This window comes from Triturus cristatus, chromosome 4_2, assembly GCF_964204655.1.
Source record: "Triturus cristatus chromosome 4_2, aTriCri1.1, whole genome shotgun sequence".
Lineage (NCBI taxonomy): Eukaryota > Metazoa > Chordata > Amphibia > Caudata > Salamandridae > Triturus > Triturus cristatus.
The window spans coordinates 689,059,317-689,078,791 of NC_140586.1; the positions used below are offsets into that span (position 1 = coordinate 689,059,317).

General features: G+C 44.7%; 1 protein-coding gene across 2 annotated transcripts in view; it reads left to right on the forward strand.

Moving 5' to 3' along the window:
* Positions 1-1,830: 1,830 nt before the first annotated feature.
* PLPP3 (phospholipid phosphatase 3) overlaps positions 1,831-19,475 on the forward strand; it is an 83,793-nt gene continuing 66,148 nt past the window's right edge. The window contains exon 1 of one of the 2 annotated variants that reach the window (XM_085602516.1): positions 1,831-2,487. In XM_085602516.1, coding sequence (XP_085458642.1) covers positions 2,349-2,487 — 139 coding nt within the window. In that variant the 5' untranslated portion in view covers positions 1,831-2,348. The remainder of the gene's footprint in view (positions 2,488-19,475) is intronic. The other variant, XM_085602515.1, reaches the window with a different exon arrangement.

Below are 19,475 nucleotides of genomic sequence, written 5' to 3' on the forward strand. Positions count from 1 at the left end.
TGCAACTGCCTTTACATCGCATGCCATTACAACTCAGCCATTACAACGCATGTCACTACAATGCATCCCATTACAACGTATGTCACTACAACGCATGCCATTACAAAGCATTATTAGGTAAGTAATGGGGAATAGTAATTTTTACCTCTACACTATCCAACACTTACCCTACTGTTGCACTCACTGGAGTGGGAATAGTATTTTTTACCCCTACACTATCCAACACTTACCCTACTGTTGTACTCACTGGAGTGGGAATAGTCATTTTTACCCCTACACTATCCAACACTTACCCTTCTGTTGCCCTAAAAGTATTATGCGTTGTAATGGTATGCGTTATAATGGTATGCATTGTAATGGAATGCGTTGTAAATGTAGTTTCTAAAAATGCGTTGTGATGGCATGCGTTGGAAAATAATGCGTTGTAATCGATGTTGCGGTGTAAAAACCGTGTTGTAAAGGCATGCATTGTAAAAGTTTGTGTTGTAACGTGTCCTATTCACTGGGTTTAAGGTCCTGCTAAGTGTTGAGGTTTTTCTTGCACAAACTTCCCTAAATGTATGCAGTTGTAACAGTTACTACCCATACTTAACAAAGAATAGATTTTTGATATGGGATTTCATGTTAAAATTATGAGTTTCGCATACCTTTTTTGCTTTTTTCAAGAATGGAAATATTGCGGTCATCCATTAATTCCCAACACTTTCAAAATTAACTAAGGAGACATCTATTTTCAGCAGCAACCTGCACTCACAAAAAAATATTGCCAGTTGCTGTTTAAAACTTAATCAAGGGAAACCAGGAACCTGCAAATTATGGGTGGACCTGTGATAGAGTTCTGTGCGAGCCTTTGTCTGTGTAATAAATAATAAACATTTGCTATATTTAAGCACATCCCCTCACACACAGTCACACATGTGCGTCCCGTTTTGGGAAAGTATGTTAACGACCTTAAAGTAAAGAGAAGTCCAAAACAAGCTCTGGCTCGTCTGTGATTGTTGAACATCTTTGAGAAATGTCCACACATCACCGGCTACTGGGGTGGAAGAGAACCAGAACAGAATACGTCTGCCAGCCCCTCTCCCAGTTATAGAATGAGGGGATATGCTCCTTTAACTTTGCCATTTTTTTGTTACTGCTATATTTGCATTACATTTTGGATTAAGAGTTTGTGCTTCTGTGACACTCCGGTGTAATGTCTATTTCGAAATCAACTAAGTATCGTTTATAGACTTCAATTCCTCTGTGCAATCTAAGATGTTATCAAAAAGTTACATTAATGCCCCGAAGCACTGTTACCTGTCATACTTTCTTTTGAAGATACCTCATTAAACCAATGGCATATATATTATATCAAATAACTTGCCACTGGATTACAGCATAGCCTAGCTGTGCAACTTTCACTATTTTTCTATTTGTATGCAAGTAATCTCGTCATCTTTTACATATTAAGCATTTATAACTTTTGTTTCTTAAAAAAATATGATGTTCAAGTATCTGTCAAGCACAGATTAACTCGTTTCCTTGATGTTCCCTACAAATCTTCCTAGCCAGAATACTCCATTATTGTCAGGAACAATTTCAGAATTATAACCTGCCGTTCCTTTTCCACGTTGCAATTGTGGTCGAGGAAAGTAAATGAATCGAAAAAAGAAAAGAATAAAAAAAAGAACAAACAACACTTAAAAATGTAAAGAACAGTTTGAAAAATGTGAATATGGAGCGCTGAAAAGTATACACGTTAGAAGTTAGCTCACTCGACCCATCCCCCATTGTGTAGACTTCGTACTCTCACTTCTCCCTGGTCACCGCTAGGGGCTCCCTAACTCTGGAGCCGGCATTTCCCAAGTTTTGGAAAGAGGGAAGAAATGTGGTCTTAATTATCATATGTAAAAGGCAGCCTCAGGAAGGGGGCTGTCCGCTGTAAATCCCATCAGAGCCGAGGCGAGTAACTTAAAGGGGGTGCAAAGGAGTTTCCGAAATAAAAAGTGCAGCGTCCAGCTTGCGGAGTTTGTTGATGCCAGAGAGCGCCGGCGGGCAGGCTTTGTGCAGCAGAGAGCAGCGCTGCCACCCAGCCCACTCCACCTCCATTCATTCACCGACCAGCTGGGAAGGGGGCTGCAGACCCACGTACGCAGGACACCCCCGGGTCGCACTTTGCGCAACTTTTGTGGCTGCTTTCTCCGGTGCCAGAGACGTTTGAAGTTTGATCTGTGCCTCGCAGGCTCCACCAGGGAGAGGGACTTTGTGCCCGGGACTTTTGTTTCTGATAAACTCACCGCGTCCGAGGCCAAGGTCGGCGCCTCCACTCGCGGTGCACTGTGTGCGGGAGCGCATCACACCCCAACATGCAAAACTACAAGTACGACAAGGCGATGGTACCCGACAGCAGGAACGGGGGCACCCCGGCGCTGAACAACAACAACAGCAAAAAGAGCAGCAAGAAGGTGGTGCTCATCTGCCTGGACATCTTCTGCCTGATCATGGGTGAGTGCAGCTCCGGCTCCTCTTGCACTTTGCAACTTTTCCTAGTGTTTTTCTTTGTTGCGTCGCGGATGTCGCTCCTGCGCGCGCCCTCGCCTCATAGAGGAACCCAACAAGTTGTTCCCCGGTGTGTTCGGTCCACCGCCCCCCATGCCCAGCCCAAGCCTTGGAGGTGCATACTTAGCAACAGGGACCCCAGTCTGTTGCTGCTTGTTTCCCATCTTTTGTGCATGGGCTGCCTCCTGGTGCCCCAGCCCCCAAAATTAAATTGGACCTGTCAGAGACCCCCAAAACTACCTTAGAGATTATGCCTTGGAAGGCACAGTAATAATTCTGGTGGGCTTCGCCCTCGAGCAGCTGCTGGTAGTCGAGGGGCCGAGAGCCCCGCAGCCGCCCCGCCGAGGATGCCGGGAAGCGGGCGCTGCTGCTGCCGCTGCTCCACAGTGGCGCTACAGTGAGCCCGGGCAGTACAGTGACGCTCTATCCGAGGCAGGCGGTCCCCGGTGGCCTGACATTCGGTGCCGAGCTCGGCTCTCCTCTCCCCTCACACACTGTAAACATAGTGTGCGAGGCGCTCCGTGCCTGTCCCTGCTGCCTGACAGGGCGTCGTGTAAAACAAACAGGGTTCACAGGGGGAACCAGCCCGTTTCCAACCAAAAACAGATGTTCGAACGGGCCATCGCTAATTGGGTATTTTTCTGCTGTTTCTTTTAAGGGCGCAATGACCCCACTAAATGCAGCGCTCATTTTTAATGTGCCATGTTTTATTTGTCCATAATAACAAAACTAATAAGCGAAGTGGTATATAATTTTGTGAGTGTGTTGGTAGAATACATATATGTACTGAAACACATATTTACACACGCACACACACTCAGGCATTCAGTTGAAAAAGTGTTCTCGGTGGGACCTGTCCAAAACAGAAACAAAGAAATTTAGTGTGTTCTGCGATTTGTTTAATTACTGCCACTGAATACATTTTTGCAGTGTGACAAGCTATGTTATGGAATAGGTTCCCTGCGTTGAAGGCAGTGACAGCTTTTGTCAGTGATTGTTGATGCCAGGACCAGTAAGGCATCGGTGGGTCAGAAGTTGGTGTCTGCTAGGAGGGATCTGCAAGTAGTAGGGGATATTCTGAGGTGACTACAGTGGTTATGATGCGTAGGACCACGAAAGAATATTTACTTAGGATAACTTGTATTCGATGCTTTTACTATTAGATGTGATTCCAAGATGGGCATGTGTCTGCATCGCAGGAAATGCAGTTGTGCAGCGTCCTCCACTTACTCTTCCAAAGAGGATTTACTTTGTCCTGAAGAAGACCAGTGGTCAATACTCATAGAGTATGCAGGAGCTGAAACAGGTCAGACCTCTATAAAACAGCATAAGTATAATAATGCATGCACATGCAGTTTGACACAAAGTGCTGCCCACGCAGACAGAGTGCCGTCTCACACATGCAAAATGCAGTCTCACCCAGGCTAGCATCAGAAAAGGCTAGTGCTTCCGATGCCCAGAGTTTGAAGTGACAGGAACATGTTAGAGCGCTATACAATGGGAAACATATTATCAGACTCAGGCAGGTTGCGTCCTCGCACTCTTTAAGTGTAGCCTCGCGCAAGCAAAGTGCAGGCTCACACAGGCTAGCTTCAGAGAGGACTGGCGGCTTAAACTCAGCGTATGAAATGACTGTAACATGTGTGACCTCATAAAACAGCACGAATATAGAAATGCCTAAGCGTGCAGAGTGCAGCCTCACACAGCAAAGCCTCACACGCAAAGTGCAGCCTCACACACGCAAAGTGCAGCCTCACACACGCAAAGTGCAGCCTCGGGCACACTAGCATCAGAGAGCTCTAGCGTTTCAGAGATACAGAGTATTAAGTGAGTGGAACGTGTCTAGCCTTTTTTTATAAACAGCACAAATATGAAAATACATAGGAGTGCAGACTGCAGCCTCGCACATGTAAAGTGCAGCCTCACACATGCAAAGTGCAGCCTCGCACATGTAAAGTGCTGCCTCACACATGTAAAGTGCTGCCTCACACATGTAAAGTGCAGCCCCACACATCATGGAAAGAGCAGCCTCACTCACGCACAGGGCAGCAGCACTCATCCGTGAGGCTGCTGCTTCAGAAGCAGGGTTTGGAGTAGTTGGACATGTCAGCCCTATTAAACAGCATACATAGCTATATCAATAGAAACACAGGCAGAGTGCAACACGCAGATCCCAGCCTCGCGCAGGCTAGCCTCAGAAGGGACGGGCTGCACAGACTCCGAAGAGACTATTCTATGCCAGCCCGCTACTAAACAGCACACATGTATTCACGCACACAGAGAGGGAAACAGCTGGAAGGCATCGGGCATCTGTAAAACGCCATAGATGGAGAAGTACACAGACATGCAGAGTGCAGCCACACGCCCTTGCACCAGCCGACTGCACCCTGTGGGACGCTGGAGCGCTACGTGGGTGGCACGAAGCTAACAATTTGTCATTGAAGTCTTTATGCGGCAGTGTTTACATGGATAAGCACAACAAAGATACCTCCTTGTGGGTTATATTTGAAGCAGAGCACATCTGCAGGCGGGGATGTGACGCGCGCTGACGCATGCACGTGTCTCCACAGGCCTCGCGCCTGGCCTGGCGTCCCCCCGGGGCACAGATAGGGGCCGTGTTTAACCAGATTCATCGAGTATGCAGACAGAGACACCCCTGATGGGCTTCACTGAAAAGCAAACGTGTCAAACCGTCTAAGGGCGCTGGCGTGTACTGCAGAGTGTGTTAGGCGAAATGTGAGTGTGCGTGAGATTGTGTCTAGGCGGAGTGTGCATTGTGAGTGTGCCTAGGAGAAGTGTGAGTGTATATCAAAAATGTGTCCAGGCGAAGTGTTAGAGTGTATGAGACTATCTAGGGGGGTATGAGGGCGCATTGTGAGTGTGTCTAGGCGAAGTGTGAGTGCATGAAACTGTGTAGGATGAGTGGGTAGGTGAAGTGTGAGTGTGCATCAGATTGTGTCTAGGCACAGTGTGAGAGTGCATGAGAATGTGTCTTGGTGGAGTGTGAGTGTGTCTAGGTAAAGTGTGAGTACATGAGATTGTGTCTAGGCAAAGTGTGAGTGTGCAAGAGATTGTGTCGAAGTGAAGTGTGAGTGTGGATAGATTGTTGCTAGGCAGAGTGTGTGTTTGCATTGTGAGTGTGCATGTGATAGTGTCTGGGGAAATGTCAGTGTGCATGACATTTTGTCTAGGGGAAGTGCAAGTTTGCATGAGATTGTGTCGAAGTGAAATGTGGTGAAGTGTGAGTGTGCATAGATTGTTGCTAGGCGGAGTGTGTGTGTGTGTGCATTGTGAGTGTGTATGCGATAGTGTCTGTGGGAACTGTGAGTGCATGATATTGTGTCTAGGGGAAGTGCAAGTTTGCATGAGATTGTGTCGAAGTGAAGTGTGAGTGTGCATAGATTGTTGCTAGGCGGAGTGTGTGTGCATTGTGAGTGTGTATGAGATAGTGTCTGTGGGAACTGTGAGTGCATGATATTGTGTCTAGGGGAAGTGCAAGTTTGCATGAGATTGTGTCGAAGTGAAGTGTGAGTGTGCATAGATAGTTGCTAGGCGGAGTGTGTGTGTGAATTGTGAGTGTGTATTTTTATTTATTTTAAAAGTTTTATATAGCGCTAGCTTGGCCCGTAGGTATCAGAGCGCTTTACATACATACTGTAAAGAAAAACAGACGGATATTGCATTACATAGTAGGCAGGCAGTAAGGAAGCAAAACCAGGGATAAAAAAAATACAGCATGGAAGATAAGGTGGTTAACACAGTCCGGTCACCAACTATCCTTGAATGTCAAGAGAGAGGAGTATGAGATAGTGCCCTGGGGAACTGTGAGTGTGCATGATAGTGTGTCTAGGGGAAGTGCGAGTTTGCATGAGATTGTGTTGAATTGAAGTGTGAGTGTGCATAGATTGTGTCCAAGGGAAGAGTGAGTGTGCATGAGAATCATTGTGTCTAGGTGGAGTATCAGTGCATGGAATTCTGTCCAGATGAAGTGTGAGTGTGCATGAGATTGTGTCCAAGGGAAGAGTTAGTGTGCATGAGAATCATTGTGTCTAGGTGGAGTATCAGTGCATGGAATTCTGTCCAGATGAAGTGTGAGTGTGCATGAGATTGTGTCCAAGGGAAGAGTTAGTGTGCATGAGAATCATTGTGTCTAGGCGGGAGTATCAGTGCGTGGAATTCTGTCCAGGTGAAGTGTGAGTGCACATGAGATTGTGTCTAGGCGGAGTATCAGTGCATGGAATTCTTTCCAGATGAAGTGTGAGTGTGCACGAGAGGCCAGCGCAGAGGTGCCTGGGAGACTGCTATCTGCGTGTGTGGAGCCAGAGGGAAGGAATGCAGCTGATTGAAACCAGGCTGGCCGGCCTCGCGGCGGAGCCGGGCCTGCTGCTGTGCGGTGCTCGGAGCGGAGCGCCCCCAACGCCGCGGCCAAGATGCACCCCTGCATCTGAAAGGGCCCGCGCGCTGAGAACAGCGTGCCCGCTTTGTTGTGATTTCGCATATGCATAGTGGCCTGCACAAAAGCCCTGGAAGGGGCCTGATGTGCCAGTGTAATCTTCGAACAGGATAGTGTGAAGGCGCGTGAAGAGAGGCGCCCCCCACCCCCGATCCCACTTTGTCAGACATATAGACTCTTTCCACTTCAATGGTTTCGGGCCATTCATCACCCGTTCTCTGAAACAAAGACTATAGTTTTCGTAAAGTTTGCAGATCAAACGTATACATACGAAATCAGCCGCATGTGTGAAAAGTTATAATGTCATGGGCAGTAAGTACTGCCCCCACTTTTGTGGTTAAACGCGCCTGTTATTTACCCGATGCATCTGGAACAGCATGGGTTAAAGCAAAATGTTGGCGCTCACGCAGATCGCGTTTCCAGAAGCAGCAGGTGTTAGATGATGGGCACCTGAAGTACGGCGCGTTTGTTTAATTTTGATTTCTTTACGTGTTGCTGCGGTATGGAGTGAAATGTCTGTGACAAGTAGTCGGAGAACTGGTGCCATAGAAATATCCATGGAGGGGTTGTTTCTAAAATAAAACCCGAGAATGCTTGAAGGCATTTGTCCCAAACAAACAGTGCGCTCAACCACAGGAGAAGGCTCTCAAACCCTCAGACAGGAGTTCCTGTGCCGTTGCCCCATGCCTGACCCTTGCATGATGTCTCCAAGTTCAGCCTCTTGTGTGCAGTCATGGAGGGGCAGATTTACAAGCCCCTTGCGCCTCATTTGCGCCGCCGCTGCGTCACTTCTGTGACACAGCGGCGGCATAAAACTTGCGCCACGTTGCGCCCTATTTACAACGTGACGCATCTTGGAAGATGTGCCACGTTGTAAAGCCCTGCGCCACATGAAGACCTGCTTCAGGTTTCATGTGGGCGTTACGGCGCAGGCTGGGCGTTCCCTCGCAGGTACGCCTCGTAAACGTGACGCAGTGTTGAGTCACTTTTATGGCCATGCTGCGTCAAAACCCTGCGCCTGCTTGAAGCAGGCGAAAGGAGTGACGCAGCATGTTAGGCATAGGGCGCCCCCGAGCCTTGCTGGAGCCGCGTTGCGCTTGCGACGCAACTCCAGCAATGCGCCGCCTTTACGCCGGGGGATGCGACACCCACTGTACATCCGTGCGCCACTGCGCGCCGCATTGTAAATGCGGCGCATCTGTGGTGGCGCACGGGTGGTTTTGCCTGTCGTAAGTGTTCTGGCTCATGCCTGCTGATTTGCGGAGATGCGCCAGAGCTTGTAAATATGCCCCTCAGATTTCAAGATCTTCCTTTGACGCATAATTGCGTTCTGGTCTTGTAAGCAATAACAGGATGCTATGGGGCTATGTTGCATGGTATGGCGCCGCCATCTTAGATGCATTGGGTGCCAGGTGCTGGACGACTGCAGCTAGTTTGCACATTGCACGTGCCAAGCTGTGCAATATATAGCAGGGCACAGCTGGTGAATGGAAGTTGGATGTACTGTTAACCAAATTGGCGAAGGGGAGCCTGCGGGGAGGTGTGTGTGCATGCGCGTGCACAGATGTGCTTCACAGGGACTTTCAGTAGTGCAGTGGTATATTAGAGTGAGAAGATGATTTGAGTGCATGTGTGCCCATCTTGCTTTGATACATGTACAATTGTGTATGCGTGTATATATATATATATATATGTGTGTATATGTATATATGCATATATGTATTATTTTGCAAATGTATTATTTTGTTGTTAATTGCCTTCAGATTCCCCTTTGAGTGTCTCTACTGCAAATGCCTGTCGAAGCAGGTGCATTGTTCTTTGTTTGATAGAATACACATCCAGTTTGCTCTGTCCCTTATTCACAAGGTGCATTTGTGACTTTGGACACTTATTTGTCCCCCGTCATGTGACCCTCAATAAGGACAACAAAATATGGGCAACATAGTTGTCTTTTATTTAACCATGTTCGAAGGGTCAATAATGTGGCAACCTTCCCTGCCCAATTCCGTTGCCAGAGTCTGTGCCAATCCCCCTTAATAAACCGAGTGACAACCATGCCAAGGATGCTTCTGCTGAGCTTTCCTAAGGACCTCTTGTTGTTGCTCCAATCAAGGACAATTGTATGGGATATTCTCTCATGTTCCTTTTTGCAGATTTCTGAGAACAATCTTCCTGATATATAGCTAGCCCATTAGCATGCCAGAGCCAGCCATTGTGTTTTATTCAATAGCAAGGAACATACTGAAACTTGAATGGTCACTCTCTCCATTTTAATGATAACAATGACCATCCCATGTGAATTACCCTGAAAAAGCAGGACTTTTTGTATATCCTTCTCATGGCATGCGGCCAGCTGAAGCTAAGCCCCACGAGGAACCCAAGAGTAGCTTGAGGTCTAGGTAGGGTGGAAATTGTAGGATATCTCAAACATGAGTACGACAAAGGACATGGTTCTTAAAGACATAGGGGCATAGCAGAGGGTAAAAAAGGTGAACGAAGAAAGGTAGTGGAGAAAACATTGGTTCTCCATTTCTTTAGTGTTGGTATCAAGAATGTGGGTCTCTTTTGGCCGCAGATTGAGAAATTAAACTTTATTTCCTGCTTGCTTATATGACAAAAAGCTTTTTCCATACATCTGCAAAGTTAAAGTAAGTTTCAAATGAAAACCCATCTATCATGGTGACTGCCCCATACAAAAATCTGTAGCAACCCTGCAATACCCTACAGCAACGTCTGAGGGATTTAACCCTAGTATCAAGATACAAGCAGAAATCATGAGTGGGTGGATTTTCAGCGAGGTATCCCCCCTCACCCCCCCCCCCCCAATTTTAAGTTTGACGCTCCATGGAAGAGTTTGGACTAATATCAACATATCTAAAGTCAGAATCACGTCAAATGTGATGCTCTAGGGATGCTGGGATGCTCTAGGGTAGCCATGCGCTTTATAAATGCCCCTTCAATTCAATTTGTCAGCCAAGGTTCAGGCTATTCGTCATGGGGAACTTCATCATGATGACATTGTGATACCTTGGCAGTCATGAGTTTAATTTTCATTATTTGGGTGCCTTTCTCCTAAATTAATGCAAAGGAGTTGATTATAAATATCATCAGTATTAGAAAGAAGTCCTGAAATAGGAGGCTGGTCAAGGCGTTAACGGTTTGAGTGTGGATGCGAGGATATAAGGCCTTCAATTACCCATGCTTTAAACCTGTTGGTGCATCATAATTACACTGCGTTCTAATCATGTGGCCAGATTACGCATTTACATTTAATTTCCACCATCTCTTTTCTTAATGCTGCCCTTAATTGTTCCATCTGGAGACCAAGTGGAACTTAAATACCACAGCAGGATATACATTTAATTTAAAAATTCCAGAGTATCTAAGGCTATTGCGGAGGAGATTGGGAAACCACTGTAAGCCTGTTGTTTTTGTTCTGTTTTGATGCAGTCAGTGACTCATCTGGTCTCTGTTACTGGGCTTAGAGACTTTAAGGGATTAAGGAAAGAGACATAATAATTTTCCAATCATTCTCATGTGGGAATGGGAGTAGCTGGGCTCTGTTTTTCCTACCAAAGACAAGCAGGTTTCGTATAATATTTCATATATAAAATAGATGATAGTGGGAAAATTGGGCAACTCGTGAACTGTCAGCCATGCCTAATTTTAAATGACTACACCTCCAGTCATCTGTCTGTCTGGTGGCATCACGTAGTGCATAACATGATGACGAGGAGAAGTGATGAGGAAATCCAATGTATGCACACATAGAAATTGCTCCAGTAAGGCAAGTGCAGAATTAAAAATTCTGCTATTGAATTTGTGAAATGTTCCAAACGGTGTAACTTCACACAACTGTGTCTCTTGCAAACAAGTTACTGTGGGAGAGTCTTGCAGCCAAAGCATTTTTATGCAGCACTTTCTCCTGCAAAATGTGCTTCTTTCATGATTGTTCAAACACTTGAAAAAGAGAAACCTTTCCAAATATGTGAATTTCCCCCCCAAAATTGTCAGCTTAACTGAACCAAAGTTGCAATGCAGTTTCTTCTGCCCCTGGGGAGATGTCTTAACTGCACTGCCCATGAGTCTGATATCAACAACTCAAGAAGAGAACAAACGAGTAAGTGAATACACCGACACCTCATAGAACTGATCATGGGATGCCATGACGCTGAAGTGTTAAAAGACATTACCTGAAGCTGGCTGAAGGGCGAAGGTATTCACTTGAGCAGATCACTGCACCGCCTCCTACATGTGCATATATTCTCCGTTTTGCATGTGCCACGAAAGATCATAACAGGCGACTTGGCACACAATACTTGAAGCATTTCAGTGGTCTTCAGTGGCAGGCAAAGACAATCTTGTGGCCGGATGAGATGTTTTCAAATCAAGCCAATCGTATATTTGTTCTATACGTCAATGTGACATACCACTATTTGTTGAGTGTCCCCTGCAACTCCAGGTTGGACAGCTCTGAGCATAAACACTTTTTTTATTGCACGAGAGTGTGATTCAAGGAAGCATTGTGACTTGTAGTGATTCGGAGAGGGATTTTGATCTTTGATTGAAGTAGGTATAGCTGGTTTCATTTGATTCAGGGCCTTGTTTGAGCATCTGTGGTTCAAAGGTGTGTTTCATGTGTTTGCACACAGACATACTGTACTTGTTGTCATGAAAAGCAACATTAAGGTAGTATCTTTGACTGTCTAGTTACCAGAGTCAGAAGGTGTGCATTTTAGATGGCGCACACTATCTGCCCTGCAGATGGAAACATGTGCCCCATGGAAAGATCAACACGTGGGGCTGATTGCTGGATTATCTGCAGACCCCCCACCCCCCCTCTCTGCATGCTCTCTTGAGCTCTCTGCTAATCTGAAGGGCTTACTTTCTGGCTGCCTTTGTGGTCGATGCCCGTTTGTGTCAGCTAATGGGAATGTAATCTGAAACGGAGATATGGGCCTTGGTGAAGAAATGTGTTCCGAGGACCTTCCTGGTATCTTCAAATGCCGCTGTGCTTGACGTGAGGAGACTCAGACTTGTATCAAATGTGGCGGCTATAATCCAAGAGAATATGAGCCAAGCCTTTAGGATGCAGACTAAAACATTTATAGTTCGAACTTTGACACGGCTAGAATCATAAACACACGTCAGCCTTTTCCATGCAGTGCACCAAGCGTGGCGTCACACAACACGTTATCACGTAAATGCAAAAAACAAACCTAACCACAAAACGCCCAACTTTAGAAATGGCTGCTTTGGTTAATCAGGAGCACATTGGAAGTTGTGACGTTGTGCACGACGTGTGTCTGTCCTCAGTGAAAAGATTCCCTCTGTACTGTTGACGTTTATTCTTCCTGGGGGAACAAACGTGTATGGACGGGGCAGGGGGAGTCGTTAAAAATAAACTATTGTCTCCAGTGCTGCCACAGACAAGCGACCTCCCTGTATCTACCTTTCGACACAAAGCAGAGGTAATTTGAGAGTTCTGGGCCAAAGTTACTGTATCTCTTGTCTCTCGTGCCTGATAAAAGAGCGCCAAATCAGAGGCAGACAAATCCGCCGTCAGCGGGAGAATGTTTATCTTGTCAGAGGGGGGATGGGGCTGGGGGGAGAGGAGCGTTCATCTGAAGAGCTTCGGCCCTTTTCTGCTTTGTTTGGCACCTGGGAATTCGCTGGAGGCATCCATTTTGTGATTGTGGAATACTGTGGCATTGCACCACTTTTTTGTTGGATTGAAACATTTGTAATTCAGTGGAAGAGTTAGTTAAAGGCACTAACCCTTTCTCTATTCTGAGCTCGGCCTAACAGTGGGATGCGTGCAGGCACTCGCATGGGGGTAATAGTATTGTCTGCCTCTAGTCTGCGTTAGTGTGCATGTGAAGGGAGAGAATGCACAAGTGGGGATCGCAGCATACTTGCTCAACATTCCATGCAAGAAACAGGTTTTATCCCTGTTGGAAATTCTGGATGTCCATTTTCTAATATTTTCAACTAGATAAAGCGTGCCGTCATTTTTGTAACTTGTTGTATTTGTTATTATCTTTCACTGATAGAACACCCCTTGTTTTGTCTAGTGGACCTATGTACTTGGATGTCCAAAAACCTTCAAGGCACAGATATTGAACTGTGATTTCCAATTGAAATAATTTGTCCCGCTTACCCAAAAGTCCCTAGTTGTCAGGGGCGGAACGCATCTTTCTTAATATCTTGTATACATAAACCCTGAATACATTCTGGGTATGGCCCATGACCATCTCAGTGAGGCCATTGGTATAAATCAATCACCATGAAATGAACTCTGGTGGTCTGGCCTCCTGCACCAGGTTGATGGTGGGGAGATGGGATGGGCAGGAGGAGGGAACAGTAACCTGGAAGAATTATTTTTTTTGCTGATTCAAAGAATATTTTATCTCTCACTCCTTGGAAATCATCCAAGGTTGCCCTGAACCATTCAGTCTTATCAGTAAAATGTCTTGATCACCTCTGTCTAAATACAGATGGCATTGCGGTTGGCATCAAAGAGGTCCAGTACTTCATAGATGCATACACAAACCTATATAAATTCCCCTTTAAATAGCCACTTCCGCCCACTTGAGAGAAAAATTGTGGTGGCAAATATCATAGCGTTCCAGTGTTGATTATGCATTTCTTTGAGAGATAATTATGTTATTATTGAGTAGAGTTACCAAGAAAAAGTCTTTTTACTTATACTATTAGTTACATTTCATATTAAAAGCCATTTTCAGTTCCATAGATACTCCATGGTCGTCTTGCATTGGACACCACTTCCACATATACTTGGATCCTAAATATTCCTTGAGAGAACACAGCTCAAGGTTTGCTGAAAATTGATGCGATTTTAAACTTAGGCCCAATCAATCCAGAGTTGTGTGTTATACGCAGAACTCCTAGTGTGGGTCGAAGTCTACCTACAGAACTGTAGTGGATCTTCCTCTGTAGAAAAACTTGACAAGTCACTAGGAGGCGTCATGTATCAACAGATAGTTTTTATCCAAAAGACCGACATCGGTGGTCTTCCAGTATAAGAGATGGAGGTAAAAACCTCAACGAAAACCACAGAGTACATGGGACAGTCACTGGGAAGTAATAGCAGCAGGATGTTTATGGCAATGCAAAGTAAAAAAAATCAAGTGGCTAAACAGGGTCTGTGGTGGGCTTGTAAATCTAAGTATGGGTCTTACACAAGCATCCCGTCTCTATTGTCAGATTCTATACTGTAGAAGTAGTTACATTTCTTGGTAGGTTTAACATATGAAACAAATAGACTAATTTCTCGATAAACACATATCTCAAATATTCAGCATATTTTGTTAAAAGATTGGATTAATGTGTCTGCCCAGTGAATAAAGTTAACACAAATGTTTGCTTTCCTGCTTTACTGCAGCAAAGAACCTTTGAAAAACATCTGGACCTATTTTACAGGGTTACTGATGAGGAGGGAGACGGGCTGGAGGAATGGTGGGGATTAAAATAAATACATTGCCTCCTTATGATGCCAGACAAAATATAACTTTCAAACTTACCAGTATGCCAACCACCATGAAACTGCCGGTAATTCCTAAACCGTCTTTCATCTTTAAAGGTAGTAGGCAGAGTCCTGGATCTCTTTCCAGTTTTTGCCTCAAAATTTATCACTGTTTTTCCTTAATTTAGTGTTAACAAGTTGACATTAAACAGGAAACATACTGTGTTGCGTTAGGTGTGATGCAGGCCTACTGGCAAAGATTAAGCAATGAATGCAATACTAATAAAGTGTTACATTTTACCTATGCTGTGACTATATTATGTTGTGTTACACATTTTGGTAAAACACATGCTTGTCAATTTCTTCGCCTGTTAGCACTTTAGGCCAGAGCATGTGTCTGCTGTTCTGCCTTTACTTTCTTAAGCTATAACAATATGCTAAAGAAGAACAAAGTCAGAATTGATATGTGGTTTTTGTCATGTAATAAAACAAAAATGTGCAGACTAGGAATGACTCAAAACTTTACAAAGAATGGGATTCCTGTGTTAGTAGCATTTCATTCTATCATTTTAAGCTTATCTAGGCAATTGCAGAATGCATACACCCTGATGCAAATCTGTCATGGAGAGGATTAGGCCAGCCCAAACTGCATCAACTGTTGAGGATTGTGAAGTTTATGAGCTTCTCAAAACTTTGTGGTACTCTCTGAATGCTCTACAACTTGGCCTCTTGCTTTCCATCTTGCTTTCAATTATGCATTCCTATATTTGGAGCAGATTTCATTGGTTTTTGGAATCAATCTTCTATTGCTCGGATTATGTGTACAAAGGTGCAAAAGAAATTAACAACATGAAGAGGCAAAAATGTGTCATACTGTGTAATAAACTGTAACTCCTCACTGGGATGACAATGTTTCCAGGGCATACTTCGAAGACCTACATCTATTGTCAGCAAAGATCATCCCTTCCGTAATCGTTACCCAGCCGCGGCCAGCGCAGGTAAGAGTGGTGGGCAGGGTTGGGGTTGGATTCAACAGACGAACACGAGGGAAAATAAAGTAAATACATAATTTTCCCTCGTCGTCATCATCTGTCTAAACCACCCCCCCCCCCCCCCCCCCCCCCCCAGCCCCACTGCTCTTACCTGCATGGGCCGCGGCTGGCATTACCCATGGGCAGGTTAAAAGTAATGGGTTCAGTACCAAATTAGGAGATGCCCAGAAATCCACAGGTTCACACTAGCCATTTATTGTATTCAGAGGAAATGTAGTGTATCTATGGATTCCTGCACAGTCTCAAAGATGGACATCAGCAATTGTTTGGAAATCCTCTTCACCTGTGAGCATCTCAAGATTGCTGCAAGCATATTCGGGTCTCCTCCAGGGCAGATCTTTGTAAATGGTGATGAGCGTAATGCCAAGCAGCTTACTGTACCTACTCAGTTCGTAGGATATCTGTGGTGTAATAGGCAGCTGTAGTTATTCAGCCATCTAAACGATAGACAAACATGTCAGTTGATTGCCTTTGAATTTCTGACGAAGATATCGAATACACTTCTTTCAGACTTGTCTCTTTCGTGCGTTTTTCTGCAAAATGCGAGGGTGAAAAGAAATGTGAATCCACATGGAACTTTAAAAGTTTGTGCATGTGATCTGAAACTTTTACTTGTCTATTGGCTGTGTGACCATATAGAATTAATGACATAAACTATACTTATCATTTTGAGCTCTTGCAGAAACATGAGCACTTAAATGCTCTGAGAAATTGGGTACTGTTAGAAACGTTCAAAATCTACTGATAATGTAAAAATACATTTTAATTTCATTGTGACAAAGTCATCTTGTCATCTTTGATAATACAGAAACTACATTTCCAAAAAGAAGTTGAGATCACTCAGCTCTGTTAGCATGGTACGTGCAGTCATACAAACATATTGTATGTTGGATAGTGGATGTTTTATGTTGTTTTTGAGGATATTTCCCAATTAAGAAACTTTTATACCAAGCACGGATTTAAATGGAAATAAGCCATGAATGACTTACACTTCATGATGCATTACATACTCAAAATTCTTGTTTATGTTTCCCTCCAGCGTGGGCAGAACCACATGCTAATGCCAAGCATTTTTTGTTGTTGTTGCTTGCATGGTTCCAGGAGACTTATCTAAGCAAAAATTCAATTTCAAACAACTTGACATTTATCCCGGTCAATTCTGCATAAATAGGAATATACTTCTGCATTTCACGCTTAGATATCAAGCATTTTTGATCTTTTCACATTTTCTTAATTACACATATAGTTCTTACTTTGGCACAGTTGATGAAAAGTGACCTGCCTACTTTAAGAGTCTTGTGTTTATGAACCAAGCATAAGAGAACTTAGGAAAGGAATATGCTCATACTTTAAGTGACTGCAATGCATCAAGTGCCTGACGAAGGAACATGAGCTTTCATAGGCACTATGCAGCCTGAGCCATTTAGACATCTGACTTCTCCATTCCATGATCCGTGAGTACCTCTTCTTGCGTCACCAAATGATCACTTCCTGTTCTCAGGTGAGTCCAGTTCACCTGGAATTGATGGACCAGCACAGCCAGGGGAGCTGTTCTTTGCCTTTGCGGATGGTGATGTGGCATGGTGTAATGAGTTATTTTGTGGTTAGTTGCACTAATTCCTTATGTCTGGTCCTTGGTGAAACTAGATGGCCTCATTACGAGGTCCTTGTTATCTCCCCAGCAAAACAACCCCTCGGAGTTACCCATGTCGGGAGCATTCTGCAGATCTGTGAAGTTACCACAGATCTTGTAATTCCTATCTGGCTGGTAACGCCTGTACCTGGCCAAAACAGGATTACAGCAGAATCCAGAATGAGGTGATAAGTCTTGAAAGCAGGCTTTGCCTTGGTGGGTTTGCATCATTCCCCCATTGGTAAATCTGGCTGCACCCTAGCCACAGCGGAATCTGGGAAGCAGCTGGCAACAATGTGCCAGATGACCACGTTTGTGTGGCCTATCAGTGGCCTAACATTCTGTTCTTCAAAATGATATGGATGTGGTAGTGCCGTAAGAATGGCGTGATATATTCCTCGCAGGAAAGACTGTGGCATGCGCTATTCAGAGATGTTTATGATTCTTCGGATGGTCTTTTAAACATGTCAACTGGCACACATCGGCCATTAGTTAATTATTGTTAAGGGAAAGAGATTTTGGATACTACGTATGGGCCCTGCCTATTGCTTGGTCAGGGGATGTATCAGGCTATTGTCAATCACTTCTCAACAGCAGCCAAACAACACCACTGGCTTTAGTTAATTTGTCTGTAACCTAAAGGGATGGTGAAAACAGCAGGGTTAAATCAGATATGGATGCTCATTTATCCTAAAAGACAGGTTGAGACAGATATCTTAATATCTAATCAGTCACTGAATCTGTTTCTCAGCAACAATTAATCTATGCTCGCTACTTAAACCCTCCTTTGTACTTCAGAGGGTATGCACCATGAATCATAACACTGAACATTAATGCTTGTGCAACTCACAAAATGCCAGCAGGCGCATCTCGGTAAATCATCAGCTTGATGATGAAATATTTGTCATCATGAAGATTGACACTTCCATGAGCTGTCTTCCGGAAACATCCAGTCTAGTGAATAGTGTAGTACTCCTCGATTGCACAGACATAAGGGGCTGTCCCTCTGCTTAAAGGTGGAGTGAGGTGCACCTTTTTATGCAGACAGAAGCCTAATCAATATGGGCTCTTCCTGTTTCCTAAATCTACTTCAGTTGCAACTAGATGCCAATACTTGCTTTCAGTGCCCTCAGGTCACGTTCGCCTTCTGACCTGCTTTAGCTTTCATTTGCACTAGATGGACCACCATCCTTTGTGTCCACTGTCTTCTAAATGTTTTGAAAGGTTGCTTTGGCTGTTTGCCAGTTTAGTAGACACTTTGAAGCCACAGCGAATAGTCCCTTGATCCTAGCAATACACCCTGTGTTTCAGTTTTCAGGGATGCAGTGATTGGCCATTGAAGAGTTTAAACAGATTTTGTTCCACTGCCAATCTTATTTCAGCAAATTCTTTAAACATGTTGGTCCTTCATCGGTGTTAAACTCTCTTGTCTTTAACATTTTCAGCCCACTCAGCTGGGAATTTAAGTGGTGCGTCGGATCATGACTGCCGTGTGGACATGGCAGAGGATCTCATGTGGTTCATGGTCAGAGTGACTTTTCTTCTGTTGTCATGCTGGAGTTTTCGGTGGCCTTCGTACCACAGAGAAAAGTTGAGAATGTGGCCACTGACTTCTATCTGTCATTCTAATGGGGAGTGTGACTGGGGACACTGCTTACTTCTTCCTGTTCAGCATATTTTCAGAGTCACAGTGGTACTGCAACTCGGTGTATAATCTGAGGTGTAATCGCGGTATAAATGAGACACATTTGTGTCTTCTTTCAGGCACTGCTGGCGTAGAATTCCTCATCTCGCTCAACTTGTCTGTCATTGGTAACCCTGTGGCTGCATTGGAACCAACTGACATTGAAATAGGTGCACCATTTTAGCAATAAATATTGCAATTAGGAGGCCCTTGAGCTTTGCTAAAGGAACGCCTGCCCCTGTGCTGTAGCCAATGTCTGGAACATAAATACATCGAAGCCAGAGTCTTAATATCCAATTGCCAATCACAGTGGATGGCCAAGGGCCAGTGGGCAATCTTGGCAGCTCGTGATATCAAGTCATTGTTTACCACTTTTGTCTTGGACTGTCCGCACAGCCGGAACACCCGATACAGAGAGCACCGACTTGGAATGGTAGCTAAACCCCATGCAAGATATTGCTACAGTCAGGCATTTCATGGGTTTCCATACATTGTGCGGTGTCTCCCACTGAGCTTCTGATTTCCATTCAAGCCAGCCTCAATGGCTCAAAACAGTCTGCCTTACACTAGACCTTGGTGTACCCTGACTTCTTTCAATCTTTGTGTGAATTGCTTTGTTCTTCATG